This window comes from Heteronotia binoei, chromosome 17 (genome assembly GCF_032191835.1).
Source record: "Heteronotia binoei isolate CCM8104 ecotype False Entrance Well chromosome 17, APGP_CSIRO_Hbin_v1, whole genome shotgun sequence".
Lineage (NCBI taxonomy): Eukaryota > Metazoa > Chordata > Lepidosauria > Squamata > Gekkonidae > Heteronotia > Heteronotia binoei.
The window spans coordinates 34,387,399-34,405,882 of NC_083239.1; the positions used below are offsets into that span (position 1 = coordinate 34,387,399).

The 18,484-nt window shown below is 48.0% G+C and overlaps 1 protein-coding gene across 2 annotated transcripts in view; it reads right to left on the reverse strand.

Moving 5' to 3' along the window:
• ATP4A (ATPase H+/K+ transporting subunit alpha) overlaps positions 1-12,564 on the reverse strand; it is a 36,170-nt gene extending 23,606 nt beyond the window's left edge. Inside the window, exons 1-6 of one of the 2 annotated variants that reach the window (XM_060257818.1) lie at positions 12,160-12,564; positions 8,838-8,969; positions 7,950-8,009; positions 5,634-5,837; positions 2,945-3,058; positions 231-365 (exon numbers count right to left, since the gene is read on the reverse strand). In XM_060257818.1, coding sequence (XP_060113801.1) covers positions 231-365; positions 2,945-3,058; positions 5,634-5,837; positions 7,950-8,009; positions 8,838-8,969; positions 12,160-12,171 — 657 coding nt within the window. In that variant the 5' untranslated portion in view covers positions 12,172-12,564. Of the gene's footprint in view, positions 1-230; positions 366-2,944; positions 3,059-5,633; positions 5,838-7,949; positions 8,010-8,837; positions 8,970-9,350; positions 9,419-12,159 lie in introns of those variants that run through there. The other variant, XM_060257819.1, reaches the window with a different exon arrangement.
• Between the last annotated feature and the right edge of the window lie 5,920 nt (positions 12,565-18,484).

Consider the following 18,484-nt stretch of genomic DNA (forward strand, 5'->3'; position numbering starts at 1 on the left):
AGCTGTGCAAAAGCCCCACCTAGCCCATCCCACTTTCTAGAAGCACCTGGAGACCTCTGGTCCATTCTTTCCTTATGTCTTTTCTTTAGGCTTCAATTACTCTCTCCCGGCCTGGCAAACAAGCCTGTCTTAATAGTTTTCTCCAGCAGAGGTCAGCAGAGGCACATTTTTCTTCAGCTTTCTGCCGAGGCGGCTGATGCTTCCTTCCCCTACAGGTGTGTCTTAGGTACCTTGCATCCTTGACTGGTGATAATCCTGATGTCTGCTGGGACTCGGTCTCCCCCTTTGATCTCCACTAGGTCGCCCACCACCAGCTGATTGGCATTTATCTGGAACTTGTCCCCGTCTCGAATCACCGTGGCTTGCTGCAATTGGGAGAAGCAAAAATCAGGCTTGGACCTCTAATGTCAACTGAGGTTTGAGTGATTTCAAGATGACGTGTAACAAGTGACTTCTCCAAGCCAGCCAACAGGGTGGTGGGGGCTTTGAGAGCCAGACAATATGTGTGAAAGAGCCACATGTGGCTCCGAGCCACAGTTTGGCCACCCTTGCTCTAGGCACTTTGGGAATGTTGAGAACAGGTAGTAAGCATGGCAACAAAATGGCTTCTGTGAGGGCAAAAGAGAAGAGGAGGAGTGGCATTCAGGGGTGGAGTTCTAGCAGGGGCTCCTTTGCATATTAGGCCACACATCCCTGATGTAACCAATCTTCCAAGAGCTTACAAAAAAGAGCCTTGTAAGCCCTTGGAGGATTGGCTATATCATGGGGGTGTGGCCTAATATGCAAAGGAGCCCCTGCTAGAATTCCACCCCGGTTGTATTTATACCCTGCCCTTCACTTCGAGTCTCAGAGCAACAATTTCTTTCTCTTCCCCTCCCCCCCCCCCCCAGCAGGCTGAGAAAGCTCTGAGAGAACTACTCTTGAGAGAACAGCTCTGCTGAGAACTTTTGGCTGACCCAAGGGCACCCAGTTGGCTGCATGTAGAGAAGTGGGGGATCAAACCCGGTTCACCAGATTAGAGTTTGCTGCTCTTAACCACTACACTGGTGTAGGATGAGAGCCAGCATGGCATATAGTGAGTGTCAGATTAGGATTTTGGAGCTCCAAGGTTCAAATCCAGGCTCTGCTATGGAAGCTCACTGAGTGACCTTGGCCCAGTTATTCTCCCTTGGCCTAAATTACTTTACAGCAGGGGTGGCCAACGGTAGCTCTCCAGATGTTTTTGCTTACAACTCTCATCAGCCCCAGCCATTGGCCATGCTGGCTGGGGCTGATGGGAGTTGTAGGCAAAAAACATCTGGAGAGCTACTGTTGGCCACCCCTGCTTTACAGGGCTATTCTTGGGAGGAGATGAGGTGAACGATGAAGTGGCTTTCGATCTCCATTTGGAAGCAAAGGAGGATATAAATTTCTCAATGAATGAATGCATTTAAATTACCAGATAGTCGGCTAAAGCTGAATCCAACGAAGACGGAGGTTCTCTAACTAAGTCGCAGTGACCCAGGAAGGGTGATCCCTCTACCAGCCTTCAATGGGGCGCCATTGATGTCAGCGTCAAGGGTTAAGAGCTTGGGAGTGCTTCTGGAGTCCTCCTTAACTATGGAGGCCCAAGTAGCAGCCACTGCTAGAGCTGCTTTTTTTCACCTTCGGCGAACACGGCAGTTGGTCCCCTACCTTGAGAGCAGAGACTTAGCAATGGTGATCCAAGCCTCGGTCACCTCAAGAATCGATTACTGTAACGCTCTCTACATGGGGCTGCCCTTGACTCAGATTCGGAAGCTGCAGTTGGCGCAGAATGCTGCAGCCAGGCTACTAACGGGGCTTCCCCGTCAGGAGCACATTCAGCCTGTGCTGAGAGCGCTGCACTGGCTGCCGTTTCAAGGTCCTGGTATTAACCTTCAAAGCCCTATATGGCCTAGGACCTACCCATCTGTGGGACTGCCTTGCCCCACAGGTTCCCCAGAGAGCACTGTGATCAAGTTCTCAAAATCTTTTGGCTGTCCCTGGGCTAAAGGAGGCTAGGCTCAACTCCACCGGAGCAAGAGCCTTCTCGGTTGCGGCCCCAATACTGTGGAACACCCTCCCAGAAGCCATCAGGGCCCTGAGGGAGTTCCACAGGGCCTGCAAGACTGAACTGTTTCGGATGGCATATAACATCTAATGGGAGAGGGCTGCCACCACATCTGGATCCATCGCGCTTTTATTGCTAACTGCCTGTGTGAGAAAGAAAATATTACATGATCCTCCTGAAGCAGCACCATTGCCATTTATCTGATTGTTTTATTGTTTTAATATTGCTTTTGTTTACTGTCTGTTTTATGCCGTTAGCCGCCTTGAGTCTGCACAGAATGGGCGGGATATAAATATAACATAGATAGATAAATAAATAAAAACCAGCTGCAAAGCCGATTTGGGCTTGCATAATGGTTGTGCCAAAGAGGAAGTTTCATAGATGATTAATCCCTTCCTTATTACAGGGCTGGCCTTGTTGAGAAGTGCACAGGAAACTGCAGAGAGAAGTGTCAACTTCCTGCCTCCACTCCCTGTCTCTTCCTCTTGGGATCAACCTACCACCATTTTCTTATCCTATCAACTTGCTGAGTGGGAAAGTGGCTTTTATCAGAATCATGATGATGATGATTTGGTTTTTATACTCCACTTTTCACTACTCAAAGGATTCTCAGAGCAGCTTACAATCACCTTCCCTTCCTTTCTTCACAACAGACCCCCTGTGAGGTAGGTGGGGCTGAGAGAGCTCTGAGAAAACTGTGATTCTGAGTGACTGACCCGAGGACACTCAGCTGGCTGCATGTGGACGAGTTGGAGAATCAAACCCGGTTCTCCAGCTTAGAGACTGCCGCTCTTAACCACTACACCAACCGGCTCTCTGGTGCGTCACTGTCTTCAGTAGCAGACAGATCTAGCCTTTCAGGTACCCCCTTACCTGTGGCACGAGGTTCTTAAAGCTTGCAATGATGTTGGTGCTTTTGAATTCCTGGTAATAGCCAAAGCAACCAGTTACGACCACCACCGCAATGAGGGCAATAGCCAAGTAGAGCTATGTAGACAGGAAGAGAGGGAAAAAAGGGGGAGGGGCTAAAAGTTACGGCCAATATCCTCTCAGTGTCTTAAGCAAAACCCTTGTAAACACCAAGGACTGGAAAATCACCATTGCCTGTCTTTCCGGAGACCCTATCCCAGGGGTTAACCAAGTTCTTGTTGAACCTCTAGGCTGGGGTGGACAAACTTGCTTATGTAAGAGCCACAGAGAATAAACATTAGAGCAGGGGTGTCAAACATACAGCCCGGGGGCTGAATCAGGCCCCCAGAGGGCTCCTATCAGGCCCCTGAGCAACTGGCTCTTGTCTGCTTCCTTCTCCCTCTTTCTTGCGTCCTTCGGCTCTCTGCTTGCTTTGCAAGGCTTGCTCAATCACACAGGAGCTACAGAGCAAAACCTAGATTTCCTCCATTGGTCCCCTGGGGAGGGAGGGAAAGAGCCGGAGCTTCCTTTGCCCAGTTCCCTGGATCCCACGGGAGAAGTACAAAGAAAGCACCTTTAAGACCAACAAGTGCTAATGTTTTAAGCATATTTTAAGTTTTTAAAAAATATTTTGTTGTGTTTCCTTTAAAAAGTTTATATCGCTGCTACCTAATCTTAAATAGGTATGCACATGGTCCGGCCCAACACGACCCAGCCTGACAAGGTCTCATTTATATTGATTAGAGGAAGTTATTAATCGAAACACGGAATTTTACCTGGGAATCGTGTTATCAATAGTACTTCTCTTCGATATCTGAATCCATTCTACAGAACAGTCATAGCATCATTGAATATTCTATCTATTTTTGCAAGGAGAAGTCTGCGTGTCAACAAAAAACTACTTTTGAGTAGGGCATCTTTATGGACTCTTATGTGACGGACTTTTCTACTTTCTACTGAATTCTCTATTGTTGGTTGCTTTACATAAATATTTTTGTTTGTGAATAACTTTCTCTATTGAATGAGTGGTTTAGTTCTCTAAGTAATTTTCACTTTATAAATAAGATTAGTAAATTTGAAAGTCTTCTTTAAGTGTTGTAATTAATTTCAAAGAACACATTTTTTTTTGGTTTGCAGCCTCCTGTGTTCTTCGCTTGTGGTTTAGAAGAAGAAGAAGATATTGGATTTATATCCCGCCCTCCACTCCGAAGAGTCTCAGAGCGGCTCACAATCTCCTTTACCTTCCTCCCCCACGACAGACACCCTGTGAGGTGGATGGGGCTGAGAGGGCTCTCACAGCAGCTGCCCTTTCAAGGACAACCTCTGTCAGAGCTATGGTTGACCCAAGGCCATGAAAGGTGCAAGCGGAGGAGTGGGGAATCAAACCCGGTTCTCCCAGATAAGAGTCCACACACTTAACCACTGCACCAAACTGGCTCTCATTTATGTCAGATCTGGCTCTCATAACAAATGAGTTCGACACCCCTGCACTAGAGGTTTGAGAGCCACAAGACATGAACATCGGATGTTTGAGAGCCTAAGACAGGAAGGCAAATAGATGAGAGGAGGGAGAGGTGGAAAGAAAGCAACTTGAACTTTAAATGCATCTTCAAGCCTTTGGCTGCCTTGGCTTGGAGAAGTAACTTAAAGAGACAGGTGCCTTCTCCAAACCAGGGTGCTGGGGGTTTCGAGAGCCACACAATATGTGTGAAAGAGCCACATGTGGCTCCCGAGCCACAGTTTGGCCACCCCTGCTCTAGGTGCTTCGGGAATGCTGAGTGCAGGTAGTAGGCATGGCAACAAAACGGCTTCTGTGGGGGCTGGTCTAGCCACAAAATGGAAGTTCTAGTCAAAGCACCCTCTTGTGACAGAGGCAGCTGTTTCCGCATGGGTGCTACAAAAGTAATATCTCTCAGGTACTGAAAGCTAAAAGTGGCTTTTTGCTTTGCGGGGAGAGATGCTATGGGGGAGAAGAAAGTGGGTACCAGGTAGGGCCAGATTAACAATCAGGCCAAGTAGGCACTAGCCTATGGGCCCCACACCTTTAGGAGCCCCAGGCCAGCTTTCCCTCCATTCCCCCCACCCTCCCCCGCTTGCAGCCCTCCCAGCTTGCACACCCAGCCAGCAACTGAGCCGGCTCTTTGCCTGACTTGCCTGGTGCGGCTGCTGCACCAAGTTTCCCTCTCTCTGCCTCTCCCCAAAGCTTTGTCAAAGGGGCTTTCGAGAAGGTGCCTGCAGGCTGGGTGCTCCGACTCTGAGATAATTTGGGAGGGGGCCCCCTGAGATTTTGACTGCCTAGGGCCTTCCACAGGGTTTAATCTGGCACTGGCACCAGGAAATGTAATGGTAGGCGGCAAGTGCAACAGTGTCCTTGGGCAATGCATCCTTCATCTAACTTGATGGTCTTATGTATGTCTGTAAGAGCCATCATGTTGCAGTGGTCATATGGCAACCCCATCAAGGGGCTTGCAAGGCAAGGGAGAAGCCACGGTGGTTTGCCTTCTGGAAAGTCTTCCTTGGTGGTCTCCCATCCAACTACCAAGCCTCTTTAGCTTCCAAGATCTAACAAAACTGGGCTCTGCCGTGCCGCTTTCCCTTCCCAGAGGCCAATTCTCGTGAATGTTCCCTCCTTCTAGCACCCATCAGTACTCACGTTGTCAGCGCTGGTGAGATCTCCTTGTCCCATCTGGATGCCAAAGGCGATGAGGCAGATGGCGGCGGCCACCCACATGAGACACTGCAGGCCGCCGGCCAGCTGGCGGGCAAATTTGACATACTCGGGAGTGCCCTTGGGGGGCTTCAGTTCATTGGGGCCGTCGCGAAGGAAAACCTCTTCTGCCACTGTGCTGCTCAGACCCTGGAAGGAGAGAGGACAGCTGAGAGACGGGAAGCCCACTCTTGTTTAGGACTAGGGGAGCATATGTGGGCGGGGCAAGGCGTAGCTTGGAAGGATTCCTAGAGTGTCACCATGAATGACATCATTTCCGGTTGTATGAACAGAAATAACATTGTGGTGCTGATTTTAAAGCACATTAAAGAGGACTGGACCTTGAGCCTTGACCTCTGAGCTATCTCTCTCGGCTTGGCTTCGCGAACAAAGATTTAAGAAGGGTGCAATAGTCCACGTTTGCTGCAGGCTCGCTGGTGGCTGACAAGACCAATGTGGGACAGAGAGGTCCGTAGACCGTTAGCAGGAAAGGCCTGTGGCAAATCTTGGAACGTTTAGGATGTCCCCCAAGGTTCCTCAGCATGATCATCCAGCTACACGAAGACCAGCGAGGCCAAGTCAGACACTGCAATGACCTCTCGGAGCCCTTCCCAATAGGCACAGGTGTAAAGCAAGGCTCTGAGCTATATAGCCTGTTGGAAAAATTGCGTGAGATTTCAGGCCCTCTTTAATGTGCTTTAAAGTGGAGCGTCCTTTGCTGGAAGACTTTTCGAAACAGGAGTGCCCAGTCGACTTCCTGTCCGTAGGACTCTGCCTTATCATCGACCATTCATAGGACTCTGCATTATTGAATATTCTATGGGACTTTGTACTTCTTTTGTATGTTTGATATGTTTATTTGTCTTCATTCCCCACTCCTCCACTTGCACCTGCTGGAATGGCCTTGGGTCAGCCATAGCTCTCGTAGGAGTTGTCCTTGAAAGGGCAGCTTCTGTGAGAGCTCTCTCAGCCCCATCTATTTCACAGGGTGTCTGTTGTGGGGGAAGAAGGTCAAGGAGATTGTGACCCCTCTGAGACTCTGAGATTCAAAGTATAGGGTGGGATATAAGTCCAATATCATCTTCTTCTTCACCTGGAATATTACTGTTGGAAGCATATAATTGTCTAGCAATTTGTGACACTATAACCTCAACGTGGTGTGGTTTTCATAATCTCCAGGTCGGGCCTGGAGATCTGCTAATTATAACTGACTTCCAGAAGTCAAAGATTGGCTCCCTGCTTTGGAGGAAAGACTTTATGGCGCTGTACCATGCTGAGGTCCCTCCCCTTCCCAAATTATAAACCCCACCCCCAAATTTCCAGGCATTTCCCAGTTCAGAGCTGGTGACCCTAAGTATTGCCTCCTTCAGATATTATCGTCACGAAATGTCGGGACCACGGGGGTGAAAATTGCTGAATGCACACAACACCCGCTCTCCAGGTGTAAAGTATTCTCAATAAATCTATTGTAAGAGTTTACTAACAAGTCTAAACTTTTAAATGGCAAAAAGGTAAAGGTGCAAGCACCAGTTGTTTTCGTCTCTGGGGTGATGTTGCTTTCACAACGTTTTCAAGGTAGACTTTTTTTACGGGGTGGTTTGCCATTGTCTTCCCCAGCATCTATACTTTCCCCCCAGCAAGCTGGGTACTCATTTCACCGACCTCGGAAGGATGGGAGGCTGAGTCAACCTGGATCTGGCTATCTGAACCAGCTTCTGCTGGGGCCAAACTCAGGTTGTGAGCAGAGGGCTCCAACTGCAGTAGTGCAGCTTTACCACTCTGAGCCACAGGGCTCTTTCTAAACTTTTACTACATATCAAACAATGTATATAAGACAAGGAAACTGGTACACTGGGCAAGCCATCTACTGTGCACGACGCAACCCCTGTTCATATGAGACGAGTTGTCCAATTCAAAATGAAATCTTATCAAAGTCTGACGGGAGAACCGGCCTAATTATGAAACTGTTTTGGACCAAACAATCCTTCCCAGGAAGAAGGACAGGTGAGGAAGGACAGGTAAGGCCCTGCTCTCAGCTGATCTGTATCTCCTCTTCTACTGGAGACACATTAAGGGGAGGGGCCATGGCTCAGCTGTCGAACCCCTGCTTGGGATGCAGAAGGTCCCCGGTTCAATCCTGGCCTTCTCCAGTTGCAAGGATGAGGCAGGAGTTGCTTAGAAAGACCTAAGACCCTCACCTGTTGCCAGCAGACAAAGACAGAGTCAGAATAGAGCGGCTTCATGAGTTCTTGTGAGTCTCACCTTGGTAGTGTTGGTCCGATACTTTATTTCCAGGTCTTCCACAGACAACTCGTGATCATCCTAAAAGGCAGAATGAAGCCCCAAGATGAATGTGAGGCTTCGGAGGAAAGATACTGGAGCATGACGCTTCCTCACCCTTCAGTCTCTCTCTCTCCCTCCCCTTCCCGATAGGAATTATCTATATATCTATTTCTTAAGTGTGGGCAGATCTGTGGATATTCATAGTTCAGGCTCACACTGAGAGAAAGGAGACTGTCCTCCAAATTTGGGGGAGGTTTGCAGAAAAATCCTAAAAGTTGCAAAAATTATATTGGGGAGTTTAAAGCCCGACCCCTCCCCCAACCTTGTATCTTGGAGGAGAAAGGAGCCGGGGGAGGGAGGTTAAGCCTTGGAGCTAAACAGATATATTGTTTGGCCTGTATCGCAACATACCTTAAAGTGTTTTCATGAAAACAGGCTGTGATGCTCTTACATATAACTTGCCCCCGCCCCTTGGGAAAAGGGCAGAACAAAATGAGACAAATACCCAATCAGCAGCAATATTCAAATGAAGCAGATAAATGAGACAAATGCATAGGCAGCATGGGTGATATAAATCAATGTTCTTTCCCAGGGCTCTTTTTGTAGCAGGGACTCCTTTGCGTATCAGGCCACATACCCCTGATGTAGCCAGTCCTCCAAAAGCTAACAGGGCCTACTGTAAGCTCCAGGAGGACTGGCTACGTAAGCTCCAGGAGGACTGGCTACATCAGGGAGGTGTGACCTAATATGCAAAGGAGTCCCTGCTACAAAAAGCCCTGTACTTTCCCTTACTGCCTCTTTGGTGGAGAGCAATTCCAGGGTAATAACCATTCCTTCGAGAATCTCCAAAACAGAGCCTTGACTCACCACATCCATCTCTTTCTTCATGCTCTCCAGCTTCTCTTTCTTCTGCGCCCCTTTCTTTTTCTTCTTGATCTTTACTTCCATGTCCCCATCGGACTGTTTTTCCATCTCCACTGAATACATCTCGTACTTGTCCTGAAGGGGGGAGAAAAAGGAGATGAGGACCGCAACGCTGAATCCGCTTGTAAGTGTGAATCAACAGCTACAGCTTTAAGAACAAGGGAAGGCGCTCTGCAGATGTCCAGAGGCTATTTTTTGGTCACTTCCTATTTTACGCCATTCAACTGTGGCTTCTGTGAAGCCTGGTGGTAAACCCAGGAGCAGAGACTGAAATTCCAGGACTTTAACAGAGTAACCCTCAGGGCTTTTTTTTTGGGTAGCCTAACCTACCTCTCAGGGTTGTTGTGAAGACAAAATGGAGGAGAGAATTATATAAACCTCCATGGGTCCCCACTGGGGAGAGAGCTGGGGTATAAATGAATTAAATAAATACATAAATAAACCTTCAAGTCAGACCTGGAGATCTCCTGAAATGACAACTGGCTGCCTCTGGATTGTGACCTCTTCAGCATTATGCTCTACTGAAATTCCTACCTAGAAATCTCCAGGAATTTCCCAACCTGTGGTTGGCATCAGTTCTGTTTCCTGAACACATTCTATGGCAGGGGTGGCCAAACTGTGGCTCAGGAGTCACATGTGGCTCTTTCACACATATTGGATGGCTCTCAAGGCCCTTACTACCCTGCCAGCCGGCTTGGAGAAGGCATTTGTCTCTTTCAATCACTTCTCTAAGCCAAGCCAGCTGGCAGCTTGAAGAATGCATTTAAAGTTAAAGTTGCTTTCTTTCCACCCCTCCCTCCCTCCTGATGTTTATTCTATGTAGCGCTTACATTAAGCAAGTTTGGCCACCTCAGTTCTATGGAATGGCAAAAGTAGGGTGGTTTTCCTTGCCACTTTCCCTTAGCCAGGAAAATAAGCACCTCAGAGAGAGTTTGAGCATGGGATGGAAAGAGTTAATTCCTCTCTCTTTTGAACAGCAGCTCTGACTTGAATCGAGATAACTCTGAAATTGTTATTTAGCCTTGAGAAACACACTGGGCCGCCCTGGTTTAACCTTCACGTGTCCCCACTGCTAGAGAGAGAGAGAGTCAGTGCTTGACCAAACACAGGAAAGAGTACAAAAAGTTTCACTCATAGATTATAGGTTGGGTGACTGCCAATCTTACTGCTGCCAGAAAAGGGAAGAAGGGTAATTTTTCCCAGTTCCCCTCGCTCCAGCCACGACCCGCATAGCTGTGATTCTACTTGCCCTGCTTCCCCCCATGGATTTGTAAGCAGAGCTGAGTGTCTTTTTTCTTTTCTCTTTCCAATCTGCTGTTTCTCTGCTCCTCACAGAAGCAACGAGAGCATCCTTTGAGAAGGCTGGCTAGACCTTCTATGAAGCACAGAGGAGATACATTTACAAGATTCAAAAGAGGCAGCAAAACACCTGTTTTCTCAGCCACTGAAGTTCCCACCATGGGCATATGGGACAGTGTGTGACACAAAACCCCCACACCTGGACCTGGATTCAAATCCCCACTGAAGTCACAACACAGAGTACTAACCCCTATAAGATCACAGCCAAATCCCCTCTCAGCCATGAACTGTCGAGACCAATCACAACGAAAGAAACATGCACAAAGGCCTGCCTCTAAGGGCAGGTCATTCTCAGGACAGGTGGTTGTGAGGAGAAAAGGGAGGGCATGTACACCATTCTGTGCTCTTTGGAAGGTGGTGGAATGAGTTAAACCTGTATCAGATTGGCTAATAATATTCATGCTTCCTCATAAGTAGCCCGAGAACACATGGATCAGACTTTCGGTCCTTCAAGGTCAGTATTGTCTACCCAGTCTGGCTGGTGGCAGTAGCTCTCCAGGGTCTCTGGCTGAGGTGATTCACCTCAATGGGATCAAAATGGAGATCTTCTACATGCAGGGTTGCCAGGCCACCGGTGGGGGATGGGGGGCAGGGTTGATAGATCCAGGTTGAGAAACTCCTGAAGATTAGGGGCTGGAGCCTGGGGAGGACAGGGGCTTCAGCAGGGTACAACTCCACCCTAGACTCCACCCTTGAAAACCTTCATTATCTCCAGGGGAAGTGATCTCTGTAGTCTGGAGTTGAGCTGTAATTCTAGGGGATCCCCAGGTCCCACCTGGAGACTGCCATCTGTATCTACATGCCAAGTAGATGCTCTAGTACTGAGCCACGGCCTCTCCAGAGAGTCCCAAAAGTTCTTGAATAGCCCTGTGTGAAAGCAGCCTGTTTTTTCCCCAAAAGAGTTTCTACACAGTGCTTAAAAATAAAAACAGAAACCCACATGTTCAAGCCCAGTGATATACATCTCACCTGGCTTTTGCTTGAATTAACTACAGCTGCCAGCCAAAAAGGGAGCAATTCGAAGCGGGCCTACTCAGAAGCAAATGCCATTTTTGCCAATGGGGCTTACTCCCAGGAAAAAAAAATATATTTTCAGGATTGCAGCCACGGGGTTTCAGATGCTTCATCCTACAGGTCTGATGGCTACTGCCATTGCTTCCAGCTGAATTGGTCTTCGCCATATAAGACAACCCAATGGCTAATGATTGTTATAGCAAACTGATTACTCAATAGCCAAAGCAGTGCCGGATTAAACCCTGTGGAGGCCCCTAGGCACTCAAAATCTCGGGGTGGGGGGGTGTCAGAGTGCCTGCTCTGCTGCCTATAGCCCCCACTTCAGCCTGCAGACACCTTCTCAAAAGCCCCTTTAATAAAGAAGAAGACCGCAGATTTATACCTCACCCTTCTCTCTGAATCAGAGACTCAGAGCGGCTTACAATTTCCTATATCTTCTCCCCCCAAAACAGACACCCTGTGAGGTGGGTGGAGCTGAGACGGCTCTCACAGCAGCTGCCCTTTCAAGGACAGCTCTGAGACAGCCATGGCTGACCCAAGGATATTCTAGCAGCTGTAAATGGAGGAGTGGGGAATTAAACTGGGTTCTCTCAGATAAGAGTCAGCGCACTTAACCACTACACCAAACTGGCTCTCTGCAAGGGAGAAGCAGAGAGAGGCAAAGAGTGGCTCAGTTGCTGGCTGTGTGTGCAGGCTGGGAGGGCTGCAAGCAGGGGGGAAACCAGAGGGGAAAAACCAGCCCAGGTCCCTTAAAGGCATGTGGGCCCATAGGCCAGTGCCTAATTGACCTAACTGTTAATCCAGCCCTGAGCCAAAGACATGAGGATGGAGCCTCTGAAGAATATCTTTGTGCCAGACCTGAGAATTTTCCAGGCGTGAAAAGGGTCCTTACCGCTTTCCCCATCTCGATCCCTTTGGGCCTGGTTGCTTCTGCGACCCACCAGCAGATCTGAAACGCGTGGCTGATGCAGGCACCGCACAACCAAGTAAATAGTGTCTCCTTCCCGTTGCCCCCTTTTATAAATTCCTGCAGGTGCCACCCAGCTCTGGGGTTGACAGGTGGTTCCCAGCAGCCGAGCCCTCTTGCGTGTGTGGGTTTTTTAATCTCACACCAGGAGGTGACAAACCTGGAAGGGAAAGAACAAACACTCAGCAGAGAGCCTCACCTTGGGACGACCCTTCCACCCTCCTGGAGGAAACACATCCAGGCATTTGATGCTTGAAGGTGAGCAAAGGACAAAAGGTATGCTTGGTATAAAAGGACACAAAGGCTGCTCACAGACCAGCAGTTTGAGGCGACCCAGAGACACCTCAGAAATGGACTTGAAAAATCCGTCCAAATGAGCACATCTGCAGCCCACCCTATCCCATACTCACCCTGTCCTCCGGCGTCCTCAGAGCGGCTCAGAAAGCTACCATGTTCGAAGTGGTAGAACATTTCTGAACCACAAACCAGTCGCTTCTTCGGTGTCTGGACCTGGAAGTGCATAAGTGAGGTGCCTTGGTGGTGGTGAACCTGCCAAGCCGCTTCCAGCTTTAAAAAAAAAAAAAAGATATTGCTTTCAAGTGCATAGGCGCATGGGTATACATGTGCATAACAAAAAAATGAATGGGAAAAAAGAGGCCCAAACCAAGCTACAGGGGTGATGCGCAACAGTTGTCTGGTTGTGCCAAGTTGCCCTGCAGATGGGATGGGAACAGCTTGGAGAAGAAGAAGAAGATATCGGATTTATATCCCGTCCTCCACTCCGAAGAGTCTCAGAGCGGCTCACAATCTCCTTTACCTTCCTCCCCCACAACAGTCACCCTGTGAGGTGGGTGGGGCTGGAGAGGGCTCTCACAGCAGCTGCCCTTTCAAGGACAACCTCTGCCAGAGCTATGGCTGACCCAAGGCCATTCCAGCAGGTGCAAGTGGAGGAGTGGGGAATCAAACCCGGTTCTCCCAGATAAGAGTCCGCACACTTAACCACTACACCAAACTGGCTCTCACACCAGGAGGAGAGCATTTGGATGCTTTGGGGTGATTCTTTTTGAGCCAGCCTGATTTGGGACGCTTCCCATCCACCCCAAACTGACTGTTATCAGCCAAGGTGGCCATTCAGGGCAGTGCTTGACTTGGGGAACTCAGGACCAAACCTGCCATTACGTTTTTATCTTGTCCTGGATAGCCTTGAATTAGATAGCCCAGGTTAGCCTGATCTTGTCACATCTCAGAAGCTAAGCAGGGTCAGCCCTGGAAAGTACTTGGATGGGCAACCTCCAAGGAATACCAAGGCACAGAGGCAGGCAATGGCAAACCACCTCTACAACCTCTCTTGCCTTGTCTAGCTCGCCACCTAGTGGCGCATACCACTTAAAGAGCTACAACTTCCGGCTGCCAGACAATCCTAGGATCTCCTTCCGGCTTTCAGACAATCCGACAGCTGCCAGAGAATCCTAGGATCTCCTGACTATAATACATGCACTACCATGCGATAATTAATTATCTTGTTCATTCTCCAAGAGACGCAAGATGGTGTTCTTGGTTTAGCCTCACAACAATGCTGTCAAGCAGGCAAATAAGGGAGGGGAGGAGTATCACCAACTCAAGTAAGTAAATAAGTAAAATTTTATTTGTATCCCGCCCTCCCCCGCCGAAGCAGGCTCAAAACAAAACTCAAGGTTTTGTTAAGACCTAGAAATTTGAGGTTAAAGCCTGGAAAGATGGGCTTTAGGGAGAGGAGTTACGTTGGCAGTGTAAAATAACAGAAAGTCTTGGAGAGCCAGCGTGGTGTAATGGTTAAGAGCAATGGACTCTAATCTAGGAGAACTGGGTTTTATTCCCCACTCCTCCTTCACATGCAGGCAGCTGGGTGAGCTTGGGTCAGTCACAGTTCTCTCAGGGCTGTTCTCTCAAGAGCAGTTCTCTGGGTGTTCTCCGAGCAGTTCTCTGGGAGCTGTTCCTCAAGAGTAGTTCTCTCAGCCCTACCTACCTTATAGAATGTCTGTTGTGGAGAAAGGAAGGGAAAGAGGCTGTAAGCTGCTCGGAGACTCTGAGTGAAGGTTGGGGTATAAATGCAATCTCTTCCTCCTCCTCTTCTCCTCCTTCTTCCAAGGCAGCCATTTTCTTCAGGAAGTGGAATCTAAGTTTTAAATAAATACATAACAAATAAGTGATCTACGCAGTGTGGAGATCAGTTGTAATTCCAAGAGCTTATCTCCAGATGTGCCTCCTAAGACTGATCAATGCAGAATTGAACAAGGTAGATGCAAGGTCATATACACCTAAGAAGATATTGAAGAAGAAGATATTGGATTTATATCCCGCCCTCCACTCCGAAGAGTCTCAGAGCGGCTCACAATCTCCTTTACCTCCTCCCCCCACAACAGACACCCTGTGAGGTGGGTGGGGCTGGAGAGGGCTCTCACAGCAGCTGCCCTTTCAAGGACAACCTCTGCCAGAGCTATGGCTGACCCAAGGCCATGCTAGCAGGTGCAAGTGGAGGAGTGGGGAATCAAACCCGGTTCTCCCAGATAAGAGTCCACACACTTAACCATTACACCAACCTTGATCAGTTCTGCACCATGTAGCATACAGGAAGATACATGTATGCCCTTGATTAGGACATAAGGCTGTAGAATAAGAGACCTCAAGAATATCTTTAAGGCTTTGTCACTTCATTAAATTTCCTTGTGGTCCAGCATTGTTCTATTGTTTTATTCTATTCTGTATTATGAACCAATTGATGTGCACTTACCTTTCTGACCTCTGAGGGAGACCAGTCTAGGTTGAAACGCATCAGGTCAAGTTGAGTGGGTTCCCATTGTGGTTTTATGATTGTGCACAGGATAGAGGCTAATGATGGGCCCTTAAATGGTTTTTAGTTTTCTACAATAAATAAATTCTTGTATGTTGGTTTATGATTTATTTTACAGTTTGTTTTTAGTGTTTGGCCCCTTTAATTGCATATTAACCTTTCAGGTTTCTTACTCCAGTTTTTGGGTTAAGTTTCTTTCCCTTCTTTGTTTTGCCTGGCAATGATATCCATCCCACAAACACTTATTGCACAAGAAATGTATAAAATGCCAAATGTACAAAGATCCTTTTTTTGACGGGTTCTGATTGCTAACATGAGTCTTGAGCAAGAAAACAAAATAGACCGCTGCTGAAAATTACCTTTTTCCGCAATCCGGATTGATCCCGTGTGTAGCAACATCCAAGCTTCCCAATTTCTCAGAAAATGTACTGTTTCTCAATTGACAGTTTCTTCATCTGTGGCTTGAATAACAATATTTGGGGAAGCCGCAGGATAACAGCTTGTAAACAACCATAAGCAGACATGGGTTATAAAAGGAAGATAGGGTACGGCACTCACTTCCCGTTTTTGCCTTTTTCAAGCAATGTTAGCACTTTTTCTGGCTGTAAGTTGCACTCATGTTAAGAGGTCAGCAGATGATAAGTACAATATTAACATATTCTAGATATGCAACATGAAAATATTTTATATACTCTCAAACATGGCAAAGTGGTCAATCTAGATCTGTGTTCCATGTTTGGGGCAGAAAGACACTCAATGTTTTAATACATTATAAGTTAATAATGGTTATTGGGTGGTTAAAGGAATTTTAATTTAATTTAATTTTTTTATTTATACTCTGCCCTATCCCGCAAGTGGGCTCAGGGCAGCTTACAGCAATGCTTCTTCTCCGGGGGATAGGGAAGAAATCATGACAGTTTCGGTCATCTGAGCAAAGCAATCAAACGGTGCCAACCTGGCCTGAAGCCACAGGAGGCCGATGGGGCTCTGTCCCCTTTTGATCTTTCAGTGCCCCCCCAGAAGCAATCTGCCTGCTCTTGAGGGTCAATTAATTAATTAACACCCCCCCCCCCACACACACACCCTGGTTCCTCCTCTCGGAAAAAAAACCCCCTGGCTATGGCCCTGGTGCCAACTTGAAAATGGGTAAGATTGGCAACTGTCTGCACACAAGTATTCTCTATGGTGGTTTCCACCCTGTGCAGTGGCCTGCCTGGGACTATGTCTGGGGATGGTGGAGTTTTGGGGAAAATGTGACATCACTTCTAAGTGATAGTCTAGGAATCCTTTCACACCTCTATGGCATTTAGTAGAGATTAGGGGAAATTCCTAGAATGTCGCCATCAATGCCATTCCCTCATACCATTTTTTCTCCGAATTGTCAGTGGCAGGGGACCAAGAGCTAGAGTGGGTGATTGCCCACTGCCACAAGCCATGGTCTAACCATGGTCTAAGTGGAAGCATGGCATACCTTGGAAGAGCAAATTCCACATATTCTTGTTTTGTAACTGTGCACTTCCTACTTCTGAGAATGGGCAAGGAAGTTAAAGCACTGGCAATGTCCCTTTCCCCACTTCTGTTACTCTTACGACTTAAGGAATGAGCAGTGGAAGCTAAACAAGCTGATGAATATAAACAAGGATGCTGTAGTCATTTTGATTTTCTTATTGGAAATCTGGGCAAATCCAGCAGGGCTTATTTCTGGAAGCAGGCATTTGCATGAATTTCGAGATGGCTATTGGCCAGTACCTGTGCCATCCTTCATCACTGTTCACAGAAAGCATATGGTTGAAACACGCCATGAGGCAGTCTCTTTAGCAGCTGGCCAGGCGCCCTCCCTGCCCACTCTCTGATGACTATGATAATCAGAGAGCGAGCAGGAAGGGCGCCTGGCCGGCACACAGTCTCTGTAGTGTTCTCTGAGCATCCTCCCCTTTTGGGTAGAAGATGCTCTGAGAACACTACAGAGACTGTGCGCTGGCCAGGCACTCTCCCCACTCGCTATCTGAGGTTCTGGCTGGTGGGCAGTCTCTTGGGTGTCAAAATTTGGGTATTTGCCTATGGTGTGGGCCGGGAAGGCCCAATTTGGCACCCTCCTCAGCCCAGTGCCCTAGGCAAATGCCTAATTTGCCTAGTGGGAGGACCGGCCCTGGCTAGCACATGGGTTAGATCTAGTCTATCTTCTCCTCTGCTCGCTACAATGGTGCCCCAATTCTATTCTCTGAGGCGTTTGTCTCAATGCCTCCTTTGGTAAGGCCACTCTTGGTTGTGACCCACCTTAGGACCAAATATGGACCATTTGTTGAAAGCAAATGAGGTCAGCTTTAGCCATCTTTGGGAAGAGTTATCCAGTCTTTCTCAGCAGTTCCAGGGCATGCCTTTTCTTTCTTCCCAGAGATCACCTCTTGTTCCCTTCCAGGGTCAGAGCTCAATCGTGGAACATATCAAAGGTCTCTAGTGTAGTCTTCTTTCTCCTCAGTTAACAAGGAACTCAGATAGCAAGTATGGGAAGCTTTTGCTCTACTGGAGATCTGCGGGTGCCACGGCCAACCAACAGTGGTCTTGATGGCCCCCAAATAAAAGGTAGTTTCACTTTGCTACAACTTTTTGCTAGCACCTGTCAGAAGCACCTGTAAGGTCCTCCACGTGGTACAAAGGCTCTCTGTTGTCCTTCCGTATGCTTATCAACCAGTGACCTTATTAAGAGGAAGGGGAGAGATGGAGTCAGCAGGATCAACACCCTCGTGCAGAAACATATACGTGAGCGAAAGATTGCCAGTTTACAATCAGAACAACCCCTTTCTCGCTGTATTCATTGTTTTAGTCACCACAACAAAATGCCCTTCTAGGTATAACAGGCGTCAGCAACTCTATGACGGCAAATCAGTGCTAGTGCATTTCCAAATGTCAGAGGGAGTTTGTTGCCTCAAAACCCAAGAAGTGTCAGCTTTCTCGAACTTCAGTTTGCTTAGTTAGATATGAAACAGGAACTTCATTCAAACAGAAATGCAGCACAAGGGGTAGGTGAGAAAAGAAGGTGTCTTGTTTGGTTATGAAGAAGAAAATATTGGATTGATACCCCACCTTCAGTCTGAATCTCAGAGGGTGGTTTCACAGGAGAAGTAGCTGGGGCTGAGAGAGTTCTCCCAGAAGCTGCCCCTTCAAGGACAGCTTTGCGAGAGTCATGACTGACCCAAGGCCATTCCAGCAGCTGCAAGTGGAGGAGTGGGGAATCAAACCCAGTTCTCCCAGATAAGAGTCTGTGCACTTAACCGCTACACCAAGCTGGCTCTCCAGTCAACATGGTTCCTTGCACCTCCTGTAGGCTGGTCACTGCAGAATGAGTCTGTCAGATTGAAGTCAGGAGATTGCAGTCCACACACTGGTTCCCTCATGTAGATCCACTCTCAGAGAGGTTTT